The sequence below is a fragment of the Psittacula echo genome (assembly GCF_963264785.1).
Source record: "Psittacula echo genome assembly, chromosome: 29".
Lineage (NCBI taxonomy): Eukaryota > Metazoa > Chordata > Aves > Psittaciformes > Psittacidae > Psittacula > Psittacula echo.
In genome coordinates, this window is record NC_137764.1 from 467,258 (window position 1) to 488,401 (window position 21,144).

Consider the following 21,144-nt stretch of genomic DNA (forward strand, 5'->3'; position numbering starts at 1 on the left):
ACCCCTCCATATAACCCCCCAATATGTCCCCCCATGTACCCCCCATACCCCTCCATATAACCCCCCAAAATGTGCCCCCATGTGCCCCCCATACCCCTCCATATAACCCCCCAATATGTCCCCGCATGTACCCCCCATACCCCTCCATATAACCCCCCAAAATGTGCCCCCATATACCCCCCATACCCCTCCATATAACCCCCCAATATGTCCCCCCATGTACCCCCCATACCCCTCCATATAACCCCCCAATATGTGCCCCCATGTACCCCCATACCCCTCCATATAACCCCCCAATATGTCCCCCCATGTACCCCCCATACCCCTCCATATAACCCCCCAAAATGTGCCCCCATGTACCCCCCATACCCCTCCATATAACCCCCCAATATGTGCCCCCATGTGCCCCCCATACCCCTCCATATAACCCCCCAAAATGTGCCCCCATGTGCCCCCCATACCCCTCCATATAACCCCCCAATATGTCCCCCCATGTACCCCCCATACCCCTCCATATAACCCCCAATATGTGCCCCCATGTACCCCCCATACCCCTCCATATAACCCCCCAATATGTGCCCCCATGTGCCCCCCATACCCCTCCATATAACCCCCCAATATGTCCCCCCATGTACCCCCCATACCCCTCCATATAACCCCCCAATATGTGCCCCCATGTACCCCCCATACCCCTCCATATAACCCCCCAATATGTGCCCCCATGTGCCCCCCATACCCCTCCATATAACCCCCCAATATGTCCCCCCATGTACCCCCCATACCCCTCCATATAACCCCCCAATATGTCCCCCCATGTACCCCCCATACCCCTCCATATAACCCCCCAAAATGTGCCCCCATGTGACCCCCATACCCCTCCATATAACCCCCCAATATGTCCCCCCATGTGTCCCCCATACCCCTCCATATAACCCCCCAAAATGTGCCCCCATGTGCCCCCCATACCCCTCCATATAACCCCCCAAAATGTGCCCCCATGTGCCCCCCATACCCCTCCATATAACCCCCCAATATGTCCCCCCATGTGCCCCCCATACCCCTCCATATAACCCCCCTCTCCCCCCCGTGCCCCCCAGCCCCATGGCGGCCGAGGTGGACAATATGGAGCAGCAGAACAACAACCCCAGCCCTTGGGAGGACGCCGCCGGCCCGGCCAAGCTCTTCGAGTGCTCGCGCATCAAGGCCTTGGCAGGTGGGGGGGTCCCTGCCCTGCCTCCCATCGGTGCTCCCCCCCCCCAAGAAGTGGGGGTCCCCCCCCCCCCCATTGCCGCCGGTGCTGCCCCCGCAGACGAGCGCGACGCGGTGCAGAAGAAGACCTTCACCAAGTGGGTGAACGCGCACTTGGCGCGCGCCTCCTGCCGCGTCGGGGACCTCTACTGCGACCTCCGCGACGGCTTCGTCCTCACGCGCCTGCTCGAGGTGCTCTCCGGGGAGCAGCTGGTGAGGGCCTGGGGGGGGGGGGGGGGAAGGGATCCATGGGGGGGGTCAAGGGGGAGCTCCCCGCCATGGCCGAGGGCCGGCAAGCGTTGGGGTGGGTTGAGTTGGGGTCGTCCCATCAGCGCTTGGGGTCAGTTGGGACGTCCCAACCACAACGCAGGTCTATCTACTATAGGCTTTGGTTGAGCTGGAACCTCTCCATCATCTTCCAGCTCCATCAACCTCTGGGTTGGGTTGAGCTGGGCCCCTCCCAGCTTCATCCACCACTGGTTGGGTTGGGTTGAGTTGGATTGGGTTGAGTTGAGTTGGGTTGGATTGGGTTGAGTTGAGTTGGGTTGGATTGGGTTGAGTTGAGTTGAGTTGGATTGAGTTGAGCTGGATTGGGTTGAGTTGGGTTGCATTGGGTTTGGTTGAGTTGGGCTGGGTTGGGTTGAGTTGGGCTGGGTTGGGTTGGATTGGGTTGGGTTGGGTTGAGCTGGGTTGGGTTGGGTTGGGTTGGGTTGGGTTGAGTTGTGCTGGGTTGGGTTGGGTTGAGTTGGGTTGCATTGGGTTGAGTTGGGTTGCATTGGGTTGGGTTTGGCTGGGTTGGGTTGCATTGGGTTGAGTTGGGTTGGGCTGGGCTGGGTTGGGTTGAGTTGGGTTGGGTTGGATTGGGTTGAGTTGGGCTGGGTTGGGTTGGGTTGAGTTGGGTTGCATTGGGTTGAGTTGGGTTGCATTGGGTTGGGTTTGGCTGGGTTGGGTTGCACTGGGTTGAGTTGGGTTGCATTGGGTTGGGTTTGGCTGGGTTGGGTTGCATTGGGTTGAGTTGGGTTGCATTGGGTTGGGTTTGGCTGGGTTGGGTTGCATTGGGTTGAGTTGGGTTGCATTGGGTTGGGTTTGGCTGGGTTGGGTTGCACTGGGTTGAGTTGGGTTGCGTTGGGTTGGGTTGGGCTGGGTTGGGTTGCATTGGGTTGAGTTGGGTTGCATTGGGTTGGGTTTGGCTGGGTTGGGTTGCACTGGGTTGAGTTGGGTTGCGTTGGGTTGGGTTGGGCTGGGTTGGGTTGCATTGGGTTGAGTTGGGTTGCATTGGGTTGGGTTGGGCTGGGTTGGGTTGCATTGGGTTGAGTTGGGTTGCATTGGGTTGGGTTTGGCTGGGTTGGGTTGCATTGGGTTGAGTTGGGTTGCGTTGGGTTGGGCTGGGCTGGGTTGGGTTGCACTGGGATGAGCTGCATTGGGCGGAAGGACCCCCTCCGAGCCGGGCACCGTCTCCTCCCCAGCCCAAGCCGACACGGGGCCGGATGCGCATCCACTCCCTGGAGAACGTGGACAAGGCGCTGCAGTTCCTCAAGGAGCAGCGCGTGCACCTGGAGAACGTGGGCTCCCACGACATCGTGGACGGCAACCACCGCCTGACGCTGGGCCTCATCTGGACCATCATCCTCCGCTTCCAGGTAGCGCCAGGGGGCTGCCCCCCGGCCCTGCGGGCCTGGCCCCGAGCCGCCGGTGCCCCATGGCCCTGCCCCAGATCCAGGTCATCAAGATCAAGACCGAGGACAACCGGGAGACGCGCTCGGCCAAGGACGCGCTGCTGCTCTGGTGCCAGATGAAGACAGCGGGGTGAGAGCGGGCCCAGCCCTCACGGCTCCCATGGCCGGGGCAGGGCTGGCACAGGGTGGCACCATCCGTCCCTTCCCATCCAGTTCCATCCCATCCCATTCCATTCCTTCCCATCCCATTCTATTCCATTCCATCCCATTCCATCTCTTCCCATTCCATCCCATTCTTACCCTTCCCATCCCTTTCCACCCCTTTCCCACCCCTTTCAACTCTTTCCATCTCTTTCCATCCCCTTCCATCCCCTTCCATCCCCTTCCATCCCCTTCCATCCCCTTCCATCCCCTTCCATCCCCTTTCCACCCCTTTCCATCCCTTTCCACCCCTTTCCATCCCCTTCCATCCTTTCCATCCCTTTCCACCCCTTTCCATCCCTTTCCACCCCTTTCCATCCCCTTCCATCCTTTCCATCCCTTTCCACCCCTTTCCATCCCTTTCCACCCCTTTCCATCCCCTTCCATCCTTTCCATCCCTTTCCATCCCTTTCCACCCCTTTCCACCCCTTTCCATCCCCTTCCATCCTTTCCATCCCTTTCCATCCCTTTCCACCCCTTTCCATCCCCTTCCATCCCTTTCCATCCCTTTCAATCCCATTCCATCCCCTTCCATCCCTTTCCATCCCATTCCATCCCCTTCCATCCCCTTCCATCCCCTTCCATCCCTTTCCATCCCTTTCCATCCCCTTCCATCCCCTTCCATCCCTTTCCATCCCTTTCCATCCCTCTCCATCCCTTTCCACCCTTCTCATCCGTTCCCATCCCTTCCCACCTTTTCCATCCCTTTCCATCGTTTTCCACCACTTTCCACTCCTTCCACTGCTTTCCACCCCTTTCCTTCTCGCCCCTTCCCACCACTTCCCACCCCATTCCACCTCTTCCCATCCCTTCCCATCCCTTCTGACCCCATTCCCACCCCTTCCCATCCCTTCCCACCCCATTCCCCCTTTCCCCCCAGCTACCCCGAGGTGAACATCCAGAACTTCACCACGAGCTGGAGGGATGGGTTGGCCTTCAACGCCCTCATCCACAAGCACAGGTTTGCTGGGGGGGGCACATGGGGGTGACCCCATCCCTTGGGTCCCCTCCATGGCCTGGGGGGCTCCATGGGGCTCTGTCCCCCCCCACAGGCCGGATCTCATTGACTTCCACAAGCTCACCAAGTCCAACGCCACCTTCAACCTGCAGCAGGCCTTCAACACGGCCGAGCAGCACCTGGGGCTCAGCAAGCTCCTGGACCCCGAGGGTAAGGATGCGGCCACCCCATGGCAGGGTCCTCTGCTCCCTCTGCCTTCATCTCCCACCTCCAAGGAGCTTTGGTGGCACCAGGGAGCCCTATGGGGACCCGAGCTTCCCCCTCGCTCAGATGTGAACATGGAGGACCCCGATGAGAAGTCCATCATCACCTACGTGGTGTCCTTCTACCACTACTTCTCCAAGATGAAGGCGCTGGCAGTGGAGGGGAAGCGCATTGGGAAGGTGGGTTTGGGATGATGCCCTCTATGGGGTTCCATGGGCTGTCCCATCCTTGGCTCCATGGAGCTGTCCCATCCTTGGCTCCATGGGCTGTCCCATCCTTGGCTCCATGGATGTCCCATCCTTGGCTCCATGGGCTGTCCCATCCTTGTCTCCATGGAGCTGTCCCATCCTTGGCTCCATGGGCTGTCCCATCCTTGGCTCCATGGATGTCCCATCCTTGTCTCCATGGAGCTGTCCCATCCTTGTCTCCATGTATGTCCCATCCTTGTCTCCATGGATGTCCCATCCTTGTCTCCATGGATGTCCCATCCTTGTCTCCATGGAGCTGTCCCATCCTTGTCTCCATGTATGTCCCATCCTTGTCTCCATGGATGTCCCATCCTTGTCTCCATGGGTGTCCCATCCTTGTCTCCATGGGTGTCCCATCCTTGTCTCCATGGAGCTGTCCCATCCTTGTCTCCATGTATGTCCCATCCTTGTCTCCATGGATGTCCCATCCTTGTCTCCATGGGTGTCCCATCCTTGTCTCCATGGAGCTGTCCCATCCTTGTCTCCATGGATGTCCCATCCTTGTCTCCATGGGCTGTCCCATCCTTGTCTCCATGGAGCTGTCCCATCCTTGTCTCCATGGAGCTGTCCCATCCTTGTCTCCATGGATGTCCCATCCTTGTCTCCATGGATGTCCCATCCTTGTCTCCATGGGTGTCCCATCCTTGTCTCCATGGAGCTGTCCCATCCTTGTCTCCATGTATGTCCCATCCTTGTCTCCATGGATGTCCCATCCTTGTCTCCATGGGTGTCCCATCCTTGTCTCCATGGAGCTGTCCCATCCTTGTCTCCATGGATGTCCCATCCTTGTCTCCATGGGCTGTCCCATCCTTGTCTCCATGGAGCTGTCCCATCCTTGTCTCCATGGGCTGTCCCATCCTTGTCTCCATGGATGTCCCATCCTTGTCTCCATGGATGTCCCATCCTTGTCTCCATGGGCTGTCCCATCCTTGTCTCCATGGAGCTGTCCCATCCTTGTCTCCATGGATGTCCCATCCTTGGCTCCATGGAGCTGTCCCATCCTTGTCTCCATGGATGTCCCATCCTTGTCTCCATGGGTGTCCCATCCTTGTCTCCATGGAGCTGTCCCATCCTTGTCTCCATGGATGTCCCATCCTTGTCTCCATGGATGTCCCATCCTTGTCTCCATGGATGTCCCATCCTTGTCTCCATGGATGTCCCATCCCTGTTTCCCTGGCCCCAAGCCCCCCATCACCACCCCCAACCCCACACTGGATCTCAAGCGCGTTCCGCACCCCCCGCCCCAACCATCCCCATCCAAACCCCCCCTTCCCTCATCCCCTCAGGTCCTGGACCAGGCCATGGAGATCGCGGCCATCGTGGAGCGCTACGAGGCGCTGGCGGCCGCGCTGCTCGCCTGGATCCACCAAACCATCGCCATCATCGGCAACCAGAAGTTCGCCAACTCCTTGCCGGGGGTGCAGCAGCAGCTCCAGGCCTTCACCGCCTTCTGCACCCTGGAGAAGCCGGTCAAGTGAGGCCCTGCTGGGGGGCAGGATGGGACCCCCATGGGTCGAGGGCCCCATGGCCATGCCCTGCCGCTGCCCCACTGCAGGTTCCAAGAGAAGGGCAACCTGGAGGTGCTGCTCTTCAGCATCCAGAGCAAGCTCCGCACCACCGACCGCAGGCTCTACGTGCCCAGCGAGGGCAAGAGCATCGCCGACATCAACAAGGTGCCGGGGTCGGGGGGGGGGGGGGTGTGGGCAAAGAGGGGATGGGGACGGCCCCGTTGGGGACCCCCCCCTGGGTGACCCCCGCCCCATTCCCAAGGCCTGGAGCTGCCTGGAGAAGGCGGAGCACGAGCGGGAGGTGGCGCTGCGCCGGGAGCTCATCCGCCAGGAGAAGCTGGAGCTGCTGGCCCAGCGCTTCGACCATAAGGTGGCCATGAGGGAGACGTGGCTGCAGGAGAACCAGCGCCTCGTCTCGCAGGTGGGGGCCCCTCCCGTCCCTTCCCATCCCATTCCATCCCTTTCCATCCCTTTCCATCCCTTTCCTTCCCTCCCATCCCTTTCCTTCCCTCCCATCCCTTTCCTTCCCATTCCATCCCTTCCCATCCCTTTCCTTCCCATTCCATTCCTTTCCTTCCCATTCCTTCCCTTTCCATCCCTTTCCTTCCCTTTCCATCCCTTTCCTTCCCATTCCATCCCTTTCCTTCCCTTTCCATCCCTTTCCTTCCCATTCCATCCCTTTCCTTCCCTTTCCATCCCTTTCCATCCCATTCCATCCCTTTCCTTCCCTTTCCATCCCTTTCCTTCCCTTTCCATCCCTTTCCTTCCCTTTCCATCCCTTTCCTTCCCTTTCCATCCCCTTCCATCCCTTTCCATCCCATTCCATCCCTTTCCTTCCCTTTCCATCCCTTTCCTTCCCATTCCATTCCTTTCCTTCCCATTCCATCCCTTTCCTTCCCTTTCCATCCCTTTCCTTCCCTTTCCATCCCTTTCCTTCCCTTTCCATCCCTTTCCATCCCTTTCCATCCCCTTCCATCCCTTTCCTTCCCATTCCATCCCTTTCCTTCCCATTCCATTCCTTTCCATCCCATTCCATCCCTTTCCTTCCCTTTCCATCCCCTTCCTTCCCTCCCTTCCCTTTCCTTCCCTCCCATCCCTTTCCTTCCCTCCCATCCCTTTCCATCCCCTTCCATCCCTTTCCATCCCTTTCCTTCCCTTTCCTTCCCTTTCCATCCCTTTCCTTCCCTTTCCATCCCTGTCCATCCCTTTCCTTCCCTTTCCATCCCTTTCCATCCCTTTCCTTCCCTTTCCATCCCCTTCCATCCCTTTCCATCCCATCCCATCCCTTTCCTTCCCTTTCCATCCCTTTCCATCCCTTTCCATCCCCTTCCATCCCTCCCTTCCCTTTCCTTCCCTCCCATCCCTTTCCTTCCCATTCCATCCCTTCCCATCCCTTTCCTTCCCATTCCATTCCTTTCCTTCCCATTCCTTCCCTTTCCATCCCTTTCCTTCCCTTTCCATCCCTTTCCTTCCCTTTCCATCCCTTTCCTTCCCTTTCCATCCCATTCCATCCCTTTCCTTCCCTTTCCATCCCTTTCCATCCCTTTCCTTCCCTTTCCATCCCATTCCATCCCTTTCCTTCCCTTTCCATCCCTTTCCATCCCTTTCCTTCCCTTTCCATCCCTTTCCTTCCCTGTCCATCCCTTTCCTTCCCTTTCCATCCCTTTCCATCCCTTTCCTTCCCTTTCCATCCCTTTCCATCCCTTTCCTTCCCTTTCCATCCCTTTCCTTCCCTGTCCATCCCTTTCCTTCCCTTTCCATCCCTTTCCTTCCCTTTCCATCCCTGTCCATCCCTTTCCTTCCCTTTCCATCCCTTTCCTTCCCTTTCCATCCCTTTCCATCCCTTTCCTTCCCTTTCCTTCCCTTTCCATCCCTTTCCTTCCCTGTCCATCCCTTTCCTTCCCTTTCCATCCCTTTCCATCCCTTTCCTTCCCTTTCCATCCCTTTCCATCCCCTTCCATCCCTTTCCATCCCCTTCCATCCCTTTCCTTCCCTTTCCATCCCTTTCCATCCCCTTCCATCCCTTTCCATCCCCTTCCATCCCTTTCCATCCCCTTCCATCCCTTTCCTTCCCTTTCCATCCCTTTCCATCCCCTTCCATCCCTTTCCATCCCATCCCATCCCTTTCCTTCCCTTTCCTTCCCTCCCATCCCTTCCCACCCCACGGCTCCCCCCTGCCCTCCCCGCAGGACAACTTCGGCTACGACCTGCCGGCGGTGGAGGCGGCCATGAAGAAGCACGAGGCCATCGAGGCCGACATCTCCTCCTACCGCGAGCGCATCCAGGCCGTGGCCGAGCTGGCGCGGGAGGTGGCGGCGGGCGGCTACCACGACGCGCGGCGCGTGGCGGCGCAGCGGGACCGCGTCCTGCGCCAGTGGGCGCTGCTGGGGGAGCTGCTGCGCGCCCGCCGCGCGCGCCTCGAGCAGAACCTGGCCCTGCAGAGGATCTTCCAGGAGATGGTGCACATGATCGACTGGATGCAGGAGATGCAGGTGTGCACCACCAACACCCCCCCCCCGCCCGGGGCAACGGGGCCGCGCGGGGCCCCTGCGCACCCAGCACAGCGCCCATGGGCCATTGAGCGCCCATCGCGTCCTCAATGGGTGATGGAGCACCCATCGCGTCCTCAGTGGGTGATGGAGCACCCATCGCGTCCTCAATGGGTGATGGAGCACCCATCGCGTCCTCAGTGGGTGATGGAGCACCCATCGCGTCCTCAGTGGGTGATGGAGCACCCATCGCGTCCTCAATGGGTGATTGAGCACCCATCGCGTCCTCAATGGGTGATGGAGCACCCATCGCGTCCTCAATGGGTGATGGAGCACCCATCGCGTCTTCAGTGGGTGATGGAGCACCCATCGCGTCCTCAGTGGGTGATTGAGCACCCATCGCGTCCCCAGTGGGTGATGGAGCACCCATCACGTCCTCAATGGGTGATGGAGCACCCATCGCGTCCCCAATGGGTGATGGAGCACCCATCGCGTCCTCAATGGGTGATTGAGCACCCATTGCGTCCTCAATGGGTGATGGAGCACCCATCACGTCCTCAATGGGTGATGGAGCACCCATCGCGTCCTCAATGGGTGATTGAGCACCCATCGCATCCTCAGTGGGTGATGGAGCACCCATCGCGTCTTCAGTGGGTGATGGAGCACCCATCGCGTCCTCAATGGGTGATGGAGCACCCATCGCGTCTTCAGTGGGTGATTGAGCACCCATCACGTCTTCAGTGGGTGATTGAGCACCCATCGCGTCCTCAATGGGTGATGGAGCACCCATCGCATCCTCAGTGGGTGATGGAGCACCCATCGCGTCCTCAGTGGGTGATTGAGCACCCATCGCGTCCTCAGTGGGTGATGGAGCACCCATCGCATCCTCAGTGGACGATTGAGCACCCATCGTGTCCTCAGTGGGTGATTGAGCACCCATCGCGTCCTCAATGGGTGATTGAGCACCCATTGCGTCCTCAATGGGTGATGGAGCACCCATCGCGTCCTCAATGGGTAATGGAGCACCCATCGCGTCCTCAGTGGGTGATGGAGCACCCATCGCATCCTCAGTGGGTGATCGAGCACCCATCACGTCCTCAATGGGTGATGGAGCACCCATCGCGTCCTCAATGGGTGATGGAGCACCCATCGCGTCCTCAATGGGTGATTGAGAACCCATCGCGTCCTCAGTGGGTGATTGAGCACCCATCGCGTCTTCAGTGGGTGATGGAGCACCCATCGCGTCCCCAATGGGTGATGGAGCACCCATCGCGTCCTCAATGGGTGATTGAGCACCCATCGCGTCCTCAATGGGTGATTGAGCACCCATCGCGTCCTCAATGGGTGATGGAGCACCCATCGCGTCCTCAGTGGGTGATGGAGCACCCATCGCGTCTTCAGTGGGTGATGGAGCACCCATCGTGTCCTCAATGGGTGATTGAGCACCCATTGCGTCCTCAATGGGTGATGGAGTACCCATCGCGTCCTCAATGGGTGATGGAGCACCCATCGCGTCCTCAATGGGTGATTGAGCACCCATCGCGTCCTCAGTGGGTGATGGAGCACCCATCGCGTCCTCAGTGGACGATTGAGCACCCACCGCATCCTCAATGGGCGATTGAGCACCCATCGCGTCCCCAATGGTCGATTGAGCACCCATCTCATCCCCGATGGGCGATTGAGCACCCATCGCATCCCCAATGGGCGATTGAGCACCCATCTCATCCTCGATGGGCGATTGAGCACCCATCGCATCCCCAATGGTCGATTGAGCACCCATCTCATCCCCGATGGGCGATTGAGCACCCATCGCATCCCCAATGGGCGATTGAGCACCCATCTCATCCTCGATGGGTGATTGAGCACCCATCGCATCCCCAGTGGACGATTGAGCACCCATCTCATCCCCAGTGGACGATTGAGCACCCATCTCATCCTCGATGGGTGATTGAGCACCCATTGCGCCCAAAACCCCATTGAGGTCCCCTTGTCCCCGTTGCCTTCCGCAGGGGCTGCTGCTGTCCAAGGAGCTGGGGAAGCACCTGCTGGAGGTGGAGGACCTGCTGCAGAAGCAGGGGCTGCTGGAGGCCGACATCAGCGCCCAGAGCGAGCGGGTGCAGGCGCTCAACGCGGCCGCCCTCAAGTTCTCCGAGCTGGAGGGTAATGGGGTGGGGTCCCATTGGAGCCATGGGGAGATGCTGGAGCTCAATGGGGTGGGGTCCCATTGGAGCCATGGGGAGATGCTGGAGCTCAATGGGGTGGGGTCCCATTGGAACCATGGGGAGATGCTGGAGCTCAACGGGATCGGGTCCCATTGGAGCCATGGGGAGATGCTGGAGCTCAGCGGGTTCGGGTCCCATTGGAGCCATGGGGAGATGCTGGAGCTCAATGGGGTGGGGTCCCATTGGAGCCATGGGGAGATGCTGGAGCTCAATGGGGCCGGGTCCCATTGGAGCCATGGGGAGATGCTGGAGCTCAATGGCGCCGGGTCCCATTGGAGCCATGGGGAGATGCTGGAGCTCAATGGGGTGGGGTCCCATTGGAGCCATGGGGAGATGCTGGAGCTCAATGGGGTGGGGTCCCATTGGAGCCATGGGGAGATGCTGGAGCTCAATGGGGCCGGGTCCCATTGGAGCCATGGGGAGATGCTGGAGCTCAATGGGGTTGGGTCCCATTGGAGCCATGGGGAGATGCTGGAGCTCAATGGGGTGGGGTCCCATTGGAGCCATGGGGAGATGCTGGAGCTCAATGGGGTGGGGTCCCATTGGAGCCATGGGGAGATGCTGGAGCTCAATGGGGTGGGGTCCCATTGGAACCATGGGGAGATGCTGGAGCTCAACGGGATCGGGTCCCATTGGAGCCATGGGGAGATGCTGGAGCTCAGCGGGTTCGGGTCCCATTGGAGCCATGGGGAGATGCTGGAGCTCAATGGGGTGGGGTCCCATTGGAGCCATGGGGAGATGCTGGAGCTCAATGGGGCCGGGTCCCATTGGAGCCATGGGGAGATGCTGGAGCTCAATGGCGCCGGGTCCCATTGGAGCCATGGGGAGATGCTGGAGCTCAATGGGGTGGGGTCCCATTGGAGCCATGGGGAGATGCTGGAGCTCAATGGGGTGGGGTCCCATTGGAGCCATGGGGAGATGCTGGAGCTCAATGGGGCCGGGTCCCATTGGAGCCATGGGGAGATGCTGGAGCTCAACGGGATCGGGTCCCATTGGAGCCATGGGGAGATGCTGGAGCTCAATGGGGTTGGGTCCCACTGGAGCCATGGGGAGATGCTGGAGCTCAGCGGGTTCGGGTCCCATTGGAGCCATGGGGAGATGCTGGAGCTCAATGGGGTTGGGTCCCATTGGAGCCATGGGGAGATGCTGGAGCTCAACGGGGCCGGGTCCCATTGGTAGCCATGGGGAGATGCTGGAGCTCAATGGGGCCGGGTCCCATTGGTAGCCATGGGGAGATGCTGGAGCTCAATGGGGCCGGGTCCCATTGGAGCCATGGGGAGATGCTGGAGCTCAATGGGGTTGGGTCCCACTGGAGCCATGGGGAGATGCTGGAGCTCAATGGGGTGGGGTCCCATTGGAGCCATGGGGAGATGCTGGAGCTCAATGGGGTTGGGTCCCACTGGAGCCATGGGGAGATGCTGGAGCTCAGCGGGTTCGGGTCCCATTGGAGCCATGGGGAGATGCTGGAGCTCAATGGGGTTGGGTCCCACTGGAGCCATGGGGAGATGCTGGAGCTCAATGGGGTTGGGTCCCATTGGAGCCATGGGGAGATGCTGGAGCTCAACGGGATCGGGTCCCATTGGAGCCATGGGGAGATGCTGGAGCTCAACGGGATCGGGTCCCATTGGAGCCATGGGGAGATGCTGGAGCTCAACGGGGTCGGGTCCCATTGGTAGCCATGGGGAGATGCTGGAGCTGAATGGGTTCGGGTCCCATTGGAGCCATGGGGAGATGCTGGAGCTCAATGGGGTGGGGTCCCATTGGAGCCATGGGGAGATGCTGGAGCTCAATGGGGTTGGGTCCCACTGGAGCCATGGGGAGATGCTGGAGCTCAACGGGTTCGGGTCCCATTGGAGCCATGGGGAGATGCTGGAGCTGAATGGGTTCGGGTCCCATTGGAGCCATGGGGAGATGCTGGAGCTCAACGGGGTGGGGTCCCATTGGAGCCATGGGGAGATGCTGGAGCTCAGCGGGTTCGGGTCCCATTGGAGCCATGGGGAGATGCTGGAGCTCAATGGGGTTGGGTCCCATTGGAGCCATGGGGAGATGCTGGAGCTCAACGGGATCGGGTCCCATTGGAGCCATGGGGAGATGCTGGAACTCAAGGGGGTGGGGTCCCATTGGAGCCATGGGGAGATGCTGGAGCTCAACGGGGTGGGGTCCCATTGGAGCCATGGGGAGATGCTGGAGCTCAACGGGATCGGGTCCCATTGGAGCCATGGGGAGATGCTGGAGCTCAACGGGATCGGGTCCCATTGAAGCCATGGGGAGATGCTGGAGCTCAACGGGGTCGGGTCCCATTGGTAGCCATGGGGAGATGCTGGAGCTCAACGGGGTCGGGTCCCATTGGTAGCCATGGGGAGATGCTGGAGCTCAACGGGGTCGGGTCCCATTGGTAGCCATGGGGAGATGCTGGAGCTCAACGGGGTCGGGTCCCATTGGAGCCATGGGGAGATGCTGGAGCTCAACGGGGTCGGGTCCCATTGGTAGCCATGGGGAGATGCTGGAGCTCAATGGGGTTGGGTCCCATTGGAACCATGGGGAGATGCTGGAGCTCAGTGGGGTTGGGTCCCATTGGAGCCATGGGGAGATGCTTTAGCTCAACGGGATCGGGTCCCATTGGAGCCATGGGGAGATGCTGGAGCTCAATGGGGTGGGGTCCCATTGGAGCCATGGGGAGATGCTGGAGCTCAGCGGGTTCGGGTCCCATTGGAGCCATGGGGAGATGCTGGAGCTCAATGGGGTTGGGTCCCATTGGAGCCATGGGGAGATGCTGGAGCTCAACGGGGCCGGGTCCCATTGGTAGCCATGGGGAGATGCTGGAGCTCAATGGGGCCGGGTCCCATTGGTAGCCATGGGGAGATGCTGGAGCTCAATGGGGCCGGGTCCCATTGGAGCCATGGGGAGATGCTGGAGCTCAATGGGGTTGGGTCCCATTGGAGCCATGGGGAGATGCTGGAGCTCAATGGGGTGGGGTCCCATTGGAGCCATGGGGAGATGCTGGAGCTCAATGGGGTTGGGTCCCACTGGAGCCATGGGGAGATGCTGGAGCTCAACGGGTTCGGGTCCCATTGGAGCCATGGGGAGATGCTGGAGCTCAATGGGGTTGGGTCCCACTGGAGCCATGGGGAGATGCTGGAGCTCAACGGGTTCGGGTCCCATTGGAGCCATGGGGAGATGCTGGAGCTGAATGGGTTCGGGTCCCATTGGAGCCATGGGGAGATGCTGGAGCTCAACGGGGTGGGGTCCCATTGGAGCCATGGGGAGATGCTGGAGCTCAGCGGGTTCGGGTCCCATTGGAGCCATGGGGAGATGCTGGAGCTCAATGGGGTTGGGTCCCATTGGAGCCATGGGGAGATGCTGGAGCTCAACGGGATCGGGTCCCATTGGAGCCATGGGGAGATGCTGGAACTCAAGGGGGTGGGGTCCCATTGGAGCCATGGGGAGATGCTGGAGCTCAACGGGGTGGGGTCCCATTGGAGCCATGGGGAGATGCTGGAGCTCAACGGGATCGGGTCCCATTGGAGCCATGGGGAGATGCTGGAGCTCAACGGGATCGGGTCCCATTGGAGCCATGGGGAGATGCTGGAGCTCAACAGGGTCGGGTCCCATTGGTAGCCATGGGGAGATGCTGGAGCTCAATGGGGTTGGGTCCCATTGGAACCATGGGGAGATGCTGGAGCTCAGTGGGGTTGGGTCCCATTGGAGCCATGGGGAGATGCTTTAGCTCAACGGGATCGGGTCCCATTGGAGCCATGGGGAGATGCTGGAGCTCAATGGGGTGGGGTCCCATTGGAGCCATGGGGAGATGCTGGAGCTCAATGGGGTGGGGTCCCATTGGAGCCATGGGGAGATGCTGGAGCTCAACGGGTTCGGGTCCCATTGGAGCCATGGGGAGATGCTGGAGCTCAATGGGGTGGGGTCCCATTGGAGCCATGGGGAGATGCTGGAGCTCATCGGGATCAGGTCCCATTGGAGCCATGGGGAGATGCTGGAACTCAGCGGGTTCGGGTCCCATTGGGAGCCATGGGGTGATGCTGGCGCTCAGTGGGAGGTTGATGACGGACGCGGTTGTCCCGGTGCAGGCTACCAGCCCTGCGACCCGCAGGTCATCTGCAACCGCGTCCAGCACGTGCAGAGCTGCCTGGAGGAGCTGCGGGAGCTGGCGTGCCGGCGCCGCCGGGACCTGGAGGACTCGCGCCAGCTCTGGGCCTTCTTCCAGGAGATGGAGGAAGCCGAGGCCTGGATCCGGGAGAAGGAGCAGATCCTGGCCACCAAACGGTGCGGCCGGGACCTGAGCAGCGTCTTGGCGCTGACCAAGAAGCACCAGAGCATGCTGGGCGAGCTGGGCGGGCGCCGGGCGCTGCTGCACCAGAGCATGAAGAAGGGCGAGGGGCTCCTGGCCAAGCGCAGCCCCGGCGCCGGCGGCATCCAGGAGAAGACGCGCGAGGTTTGGCTGCGCTGGAAGAAGCTGGAGGAGGCGACGGGGCTGCACCAGCAGCGCCTGCAGGAGGCGCTGGGCTTCTTCCAGTTCAGCGCCGAGACGGCCGAGCTGGCGGCGTGGCTGCAGGACACGTTCCGCCTGGTGTCCAGCGACGACTTCGGCCACGACGAGCACTCGAGCCAGGCGCTGCTGCGCCAGCACCGCGCCGTCCGCGCCCAGGTGGAGAAGCAGCGCGGCGCCGTGGCCGCCCTGCGGCAGCAATTGGCGCTCCTGGCCCCCGAGCATCGCCAAGGGGTGGACGTGCAGATCCGGGTGGTGGAGGTGGAGCAGCTCTATGGGGAGGTGGCCGAGGTGGCCGTGCTGAGGCAGCAATGGCTGCAGGACGCCTTGGCCGTCTATCGGATGTTCAGCGAGGTCCATGCCTGCGAGGTGTGGGTGGACGAGAAGGAGCAGTGGTTGGAGAGGATGGTGGTGCCGGAGGAGCTGGATGAGGTCGAGGTGGTCCAGCACAGGTGGGATGCGGTGGGAAACGCGCCCCGGCCCCGCTCCATCACCGCTGTGCTCGGACCCCATCCTTCACGTCCTCGCCCCAGGTTCGAGAGCCTGGACCAGGAGATGAACAGCGTCATGGGCCGCATCCTGGACGTCAACCAAGTGGTGCAGCAGTTGGTGGATGGAGGCCACCCCAGCTCCGAAGAGGTCCGCGCCTGCCAGGACCACCTCAACAGCAGGTACTGCCATGGGGAGGGACAGCGAGGCCCATTGGTGGATCCCAACCTGCTTTGGGGTCTCTTTGTGATGCCCATTGGTGGATCCCAACCTGCTTTGGGATCTCTTTGTGATGCCCATTGACGGATCCCAACCTCCTTTGGGATCTCTTTGTGATGCCCACTGGTGGATCCCAACCTGCTTTGGGGTCTCTTTGTGATGCCCATTGGCGGATCCCAACCTGCTTTGGGGTCTCTTTGTGATGCCCATTGACGGATCCCAACCTCCTTTGGGATCTCTTTGTGATGCCCATTGGTGGATCCCAACCTGCTTTGGGATCTCTTTGTGATGCCCAATGGTGGATCCCAACCTCCTTTGGGATCCCTTTGTGATGCCCACTGGTGGATCCCAACCTGCTTTGGGGTCTCTTTGTGATGCCCATAGGTGGATCCCAACCTGCTTTGGGATCTCTTTGTGATGCCCATTGGTGGATCCCAACCTGCTTTGGGATCTCTTTGTGATGCCCATTAGTGGATCCCAACCTCCTTTGGGATCTCTTTGTGATGCCCATTGGTGGATCCCAACCTGCTTTGGGATCTCTTTGTGATGCCCATTGGTGGATCCCAACCTGCTTTGGGATCTCTTTGTGATGCCCATTAGTGGATCCCAACCTCCTTTGGGATCTCTTTGTGATGCCCATTGGTGGATCCCAACCTGCTTTGGGATCTCTTTGTGATGCCCATTGGTGGATCCCAACCTCCTTTGGGATCCCTTTGTGATGCCCACTGGTGGATCCCAACCTGCTTTGGGGTCTCTTTGTGATGCCCATTGACGGATCCCAACCTGCTTTGGGATCCCTTTGTGATGCCCATTGGTGGATCCCAACCTGCTTTGGGGTCTCCTTGTGATGCCCATTGGTGGATCCCAACCTGCTTTGGGGTCTCTTTGTGATGCCCATTGGTGGATCCCAACCTGCTTTGGGGTCTCTTTGTGATGCCCATTGGTGGATCCCAACCTCCTTTGGGATCTCTTTGTGATGCCCATTGGTGGATCCCAACCTGCTTTGGAGTCTCTTTGTGATGCCCATTGGTGGATCCCAACCTGCTTTGGGATCTCTTTGTGATGCCCATTGGTGGATCCCAACCTGCTTTGGGATCTCTTTGTGATGCCCATTGGTGGATCCCAACCTGCTTTGGGATCTCTTTGTGATGCCCACTGGTGGATCCCAACCTCCTTTGGGATCTCTTTGTGATGCCCATTGGTGGATCCCAACCTGCTTTGAGGTCTCCTTGTGATGCCCATTGGTGGATCCCAACCTGCTTTGGGATCTCTTTGTGATGCCCATTGGTGGATCCCAACCTGCTTTGGGATCTCTTTGTGATGCCCATTGGTGGATCCCAACCTGCTTTGGGATCCCTTTGTGATGCCCAATGGTGGATCCCAACCTGCTTTGGGGTCTCCTTGTGATGCCCATTGGTGGATCCCAACCTGCTTTCGGGTCTCCTTGTGATGCCCATTGGTGGATCCCAACCTGCTTTGGGATCTCTTTGTGATGCCCATTGGTGGATCCCAACCTCCTTTGGGATCTCTTTGTGATGCCCATTGGTGGATCCCAACCTCCTTTGGGATCCCTTTGTGATGCCCATTGGTGGATCCCAACCTGCTTTGGGGTCTCCTTGTGATGCCCATTGGTGGATCCCAACCTGCTTTGGGGTCTCTTTGTGATGCCCATTGGTGGATCCCAACCTGCTTTGGGGTCTCTTTGTGATGCCCATTGGTGGATCCCAACCTCCTTTGGGATCTCTTTGTGATGCCCATTGGTGGATCCCAACCTGCTTTGGGGTCTCTTTGTGATGCCCATTGACGGATCCCAACCTGCTTTGGGATCCCTTTGTGATGCCCATTGGTGGATCCCAACCTCCTTTGGGATCTCTTTGTGATGCCCATTGGTGGATCCCAACCTGCTTTGGGGTCTCTTTGTGATGCCCAATGGTGGATCCCAACCTCCTTTGGGATCCCTTTGTGATGCCCAATGGTGGATCCCAACCTGCTTTGGGATCTCTTTGTGATGCCCACTGGTGGATCCCAACCTGCTTTGGGGTCTCTTTGTGATGCCCATTGACGGATCCCAACCTGCTTTGGGATCCCTTTGTGATGCCCATTGGGGGATCCCAACCTCCTTTGGGATCTCTTTGTGATGCCCATTGGCGGATCCCAACCCCCTTTGGGATCTCTTTGTGATGCCCACTGGTGGATCCCAACCTGCTTTGGGGTCTCTTTGTGATGCCCATTGGTGGATCCCAACCTGCTTTGGGGTCTCTTTGTGATGCCCATTGGTGGATCCCAACCTGCTTTGGGATCTCTTTGTGATGCCCACTGGTGGATCCCAACCTCCTTTGGGATCTCTTTGTGATGCCCACTGGTGGATCCCAACCTCCTTTGGGGTCTCTTTGTGATGCCCATTGGTGGATCCCAACCTCCTTTGGGCTCTCTCTGATGGGATGGGTACCGCGTCGCCGCCTCCAACCCGGGGCTCTCCCTGCATCCCTACGGGATGCCCGAGCGTTGCCATGGTCCCCGCAGGTGGAACCGGGTGGTGGAGCTGGTGGAGACCAAGAAGAGCCAACTGAGCTCGGTGCTGCAGATCCAGAACTACCTCCTGGAGTGCGCCGAGGTCAAGGCCCAAGTGCGGGACAAGCGGAAGGCGATCGAGGCCACGCGCTCCGGCGACGCCGGCGGCGACCTCGGCGGCGTCTTGGCCTTGCAGCGGCGCCTTTCCACCATGGAGGCGGCGCTGGTGGTGCTGGAGCCGCGCTTGCTGGAGCTGCAGCAGGAAGGGGAAGCTTTGGCCGCCTCGCACCCGGGCCGGGCGCTGGAGATCCTGGTGCCCTTCGAGGAGATCCATGAGGAATGGGCCGGGCTGCAGCGGGCGCTGCAGGGATGCGAGGATTCCTTGAGCATCGCCGGGCGCCTCCAGGCCTTCATCCATGACCTCGACACCTTCCTGGCGTGGCTGGTGAAGACCCAAGCGGCCGTGGCCGACGCGGAGGTGCCGGCGAGCCTGGCGGCGGCCGAGGCGATGCTGAGCCTGCACGCGGCGCTCAAGGAGGAGATCGACGGGCGCCAGGAGGACTTCGCGCGCATCCAGGCCGCCAGCGACCTGCTGGCCGCCGAGGGCCCCGCGGTGCCCAGCCTCTCCCTGCAGCAATGGGTGCAGAAGCTGGACGCGGGCTGGGCCGAGCTGCTGCGGAGCTGGGCTGCGCGCCGGGACGCGCTGGTCCAGGCGCACCTCTTCCACCTCTTCCTAAGGGACGTCCACCAGTGCGAGAGCATCCTCGGCAACCAGGTAGAGCGCGGGCGCCGTGCGGGCAGGGCTGGGAGCCCGGGGGCACCCAGCCAGCGCCTGCATTGCCCGGCCAGGAGGCGGCGCTGGTGGGCGCGGAGCTGCCGCGCTCGGTGGAAGGCGTCACCGCCGCCATGCGGAGGCACAAGGACCTGGGCACCGCCATGGAGCTGCACGGGCACAAGGTGCAAGGGGCTCTGCAGGCCGGGGAGAGCCTCCAGCGCCAGGGCGGCCCCTACGGCGAGCGCGTGGCCGAGGCCATGGAGCGCCTCCGAGCCAAGTAGGTGCCCGCCGAGCAGCACCCGATGGAGGCGCAATGGGCAGCACCTTTGGGTGCTCCGCGCGCACCCCCCCGTTGATGGGGTCCCCATGGGCGCCCATAGGAGCCGCCGGAACCAGGAGCTGGCGCAGGAGCGGGCGCGGAGGCTCCAGGAGCACCTCGAGCTGCAGAGGTTCCTCCAGGAGTGCCACCAGGTAGGGGCCGGGGCCTGGAGCCGCGGCGTGGCGCTGGGGGGCGATGGTGGCGACCCCCATGTCCCTGTCCCCACATTGGGTGCCCCCAGTGTTGGTGTCCCCAATGTTGGTGTCCCCAATGTTGGTGCCCCCCAATGTTGGTGCCCCCAATGTGGGTGCCCCCAGTGTTGGTGTCCCCAATGTGGGTGCCCCCCAATGTTGGTGCCCCCAGTGTTGGTGCCCCCAATGTGGGTGCCCCCCAATGTGGGTGCCCCCAATGTTGGTGTCCCCAATGTGGGTGCCCCCCAATGTGGGTGCCCCCCAATGTTGGTGCCCCCAATGTGGGTGCCCCCCAATGTTGGTGTCCCCAATGTTGGTGTCCCCAGTGTTGGTGTCCCCAGTGTTGGTGTCCCCAGTGTTGGTACCCTCTCATTTGGTGTCTCTCAATGATGGTGCCCCCAATGTTGGTGCCCCCCATCTTGGTGCCCCTCCATTTGGTGCCCCCCAATGTGGGTGCCCCCATTGTTGATGTCCCCCAATGTTGGTGTCCCCTCATATTGGTGTCTCCCAATACTGGTGCCCCCCATCTTGGTGCCCCCCAGTGATGGTGCCTCCCAATGTTGGTGTCCCCAGTGTTGGTACCCCCCCAATGTGGGTGTCTCCCGATGTTGGTGTCCCCCATCTTGATGTCCCCAATGTTGGTGTCCCCCAATGTTGGTGCCTCCCAATGTTGGTGTCTCCCAATGTTGGTGTCCCCCAATGTTGGTGTCCCCCCATTTAATGTCTCCCAATGTTGGTGCCCCCCATCTTGGTGTCCCCCCATTTAGTGTCTCCCAATGTTGGTGCCCCCCATCTTGGTGCCCGCCAATGTTGGTGTCTCCCAGTGCTGGTGCCCCCCATCTTGCTGTCCCCCATGTCCACCTTCCCACCACCACCAGTGTCCCCATGGCAGTGGGGCTGGGATCACCCGTATCTATGGGGGGGGGGGGGTGTTGGTCCAGGGGTGTCTCCGGATGCTCCTCAGCATCTTGAGGGGTTCTTGGTGGGAGCTGCCCCGGCTCCATCCCAGCCCCATCCCAGCCCCATCCCAGCTCCATCCCGGCCCCATCCCAGCCCCATCCCAGCTCCATCCCGGCCCCATCCCAGCCCCATCCCGGCCCCATCCCGGCCCCATCCCAGCCCCATCCCAGCCCCATCCCGGCTCCATCCCGGCCCCATCCCAGCCACATCCCGGCCCCATCCCAGCCCCATCCCGGCCCCATCCCGGCTCCATCCCAGCCCCATCCCGGCTCCATCCCGGCCCCATCCCAGCCCCATCCCGGCTCCATCCCGGCTCCATCCCAGCCCCATCCCGGCTCCATCCCGGCTCCATCCCGGCTCCA

General features: G+C 60.7%; 1 protein-coding gene across 1 annotated transcript in view; it reads left to right on the forward strand.

The window, feature by feature from the left end:
• Nucleotides 1-1,101: 1,101 nt before the first annotated feature.
• The window catches only part of SPTBN4 (spectrin beta, non-erythrocytic 4), a gene marked incomplete at its 5' end in the record, with an annotated part of 41,416 nt that continues 21,373 nt past the window's right edge, over nucleotides 1,102-21,144 (forward strand). Inside the window, 17 exons of the mRNA XM_080636072.1 lie at nucleotides 1,102-1,213; nucleotides 1,310-1,461; nucleotides 2,715-2,888; nucleotides 2,963-3,054; nucleotides 4,006-4,086; nucleotides 4,178-4,293; nucleotides 4,414-4,526; nucleotides 5,882-6,069; nucleotides 6,151-6,268; nucleotides 6,366-6,524; nucleotides 8,293-8,595; nucleotides 10,602-10,752; nucleotides 14,900-15,770; nucleotides 15,852-15,989; nucleotides 18,550-19,312; nucleotides 19,387-19,589; nucleotides 19,693-19,783. Of these exons, the coding sequence (XP_080492198.1) occupies nucleotides 1,102-1,213; nucleotides 1,310-1,461; nucleotides 2,715-2,888; nucleotides 2,963-3,054; nucleotides 4,006-4,086; nucleotides 4,178-4,293; nucleotides 4,414-4,526; nucleotides 5,882-6,069; nucleotides 6,151-6,268; nucleotides 6,366-6,524; nucleotides 8,293-8,595; nucleotides 10,602-10,752; nucleotides 14,900-15,770; nucleotides 15,852-15,989; nucleotides 18,550-19,312; nucleotides 19,387-19,589; nucleotides 19,693-19,783 (3,825 nt within the window). The remainder of the gene's footprint in view (nucleotides 1,214-1,309; nucleotides 1,462-2,714; nucleotides 2,889-2,962; nucleotides 3,055-4,005; nucleotides 4,087-4,177; nucleotides 4,294-4,413; nucleotides 4,527-5,881; nucleotides 6,070-6,150; nucleotides 6,269-6,365; nucleotides 6,525-8,292; nucleotides 8,596-10,601; nucleotides 10,753-14,899; nucleotides 15,771-15,851; nucleotides 15,990-18,549; nucleotides 19,313-19,386; nucleotides 19,590-19,692; nucleotides 19,784-21,144) is intronic.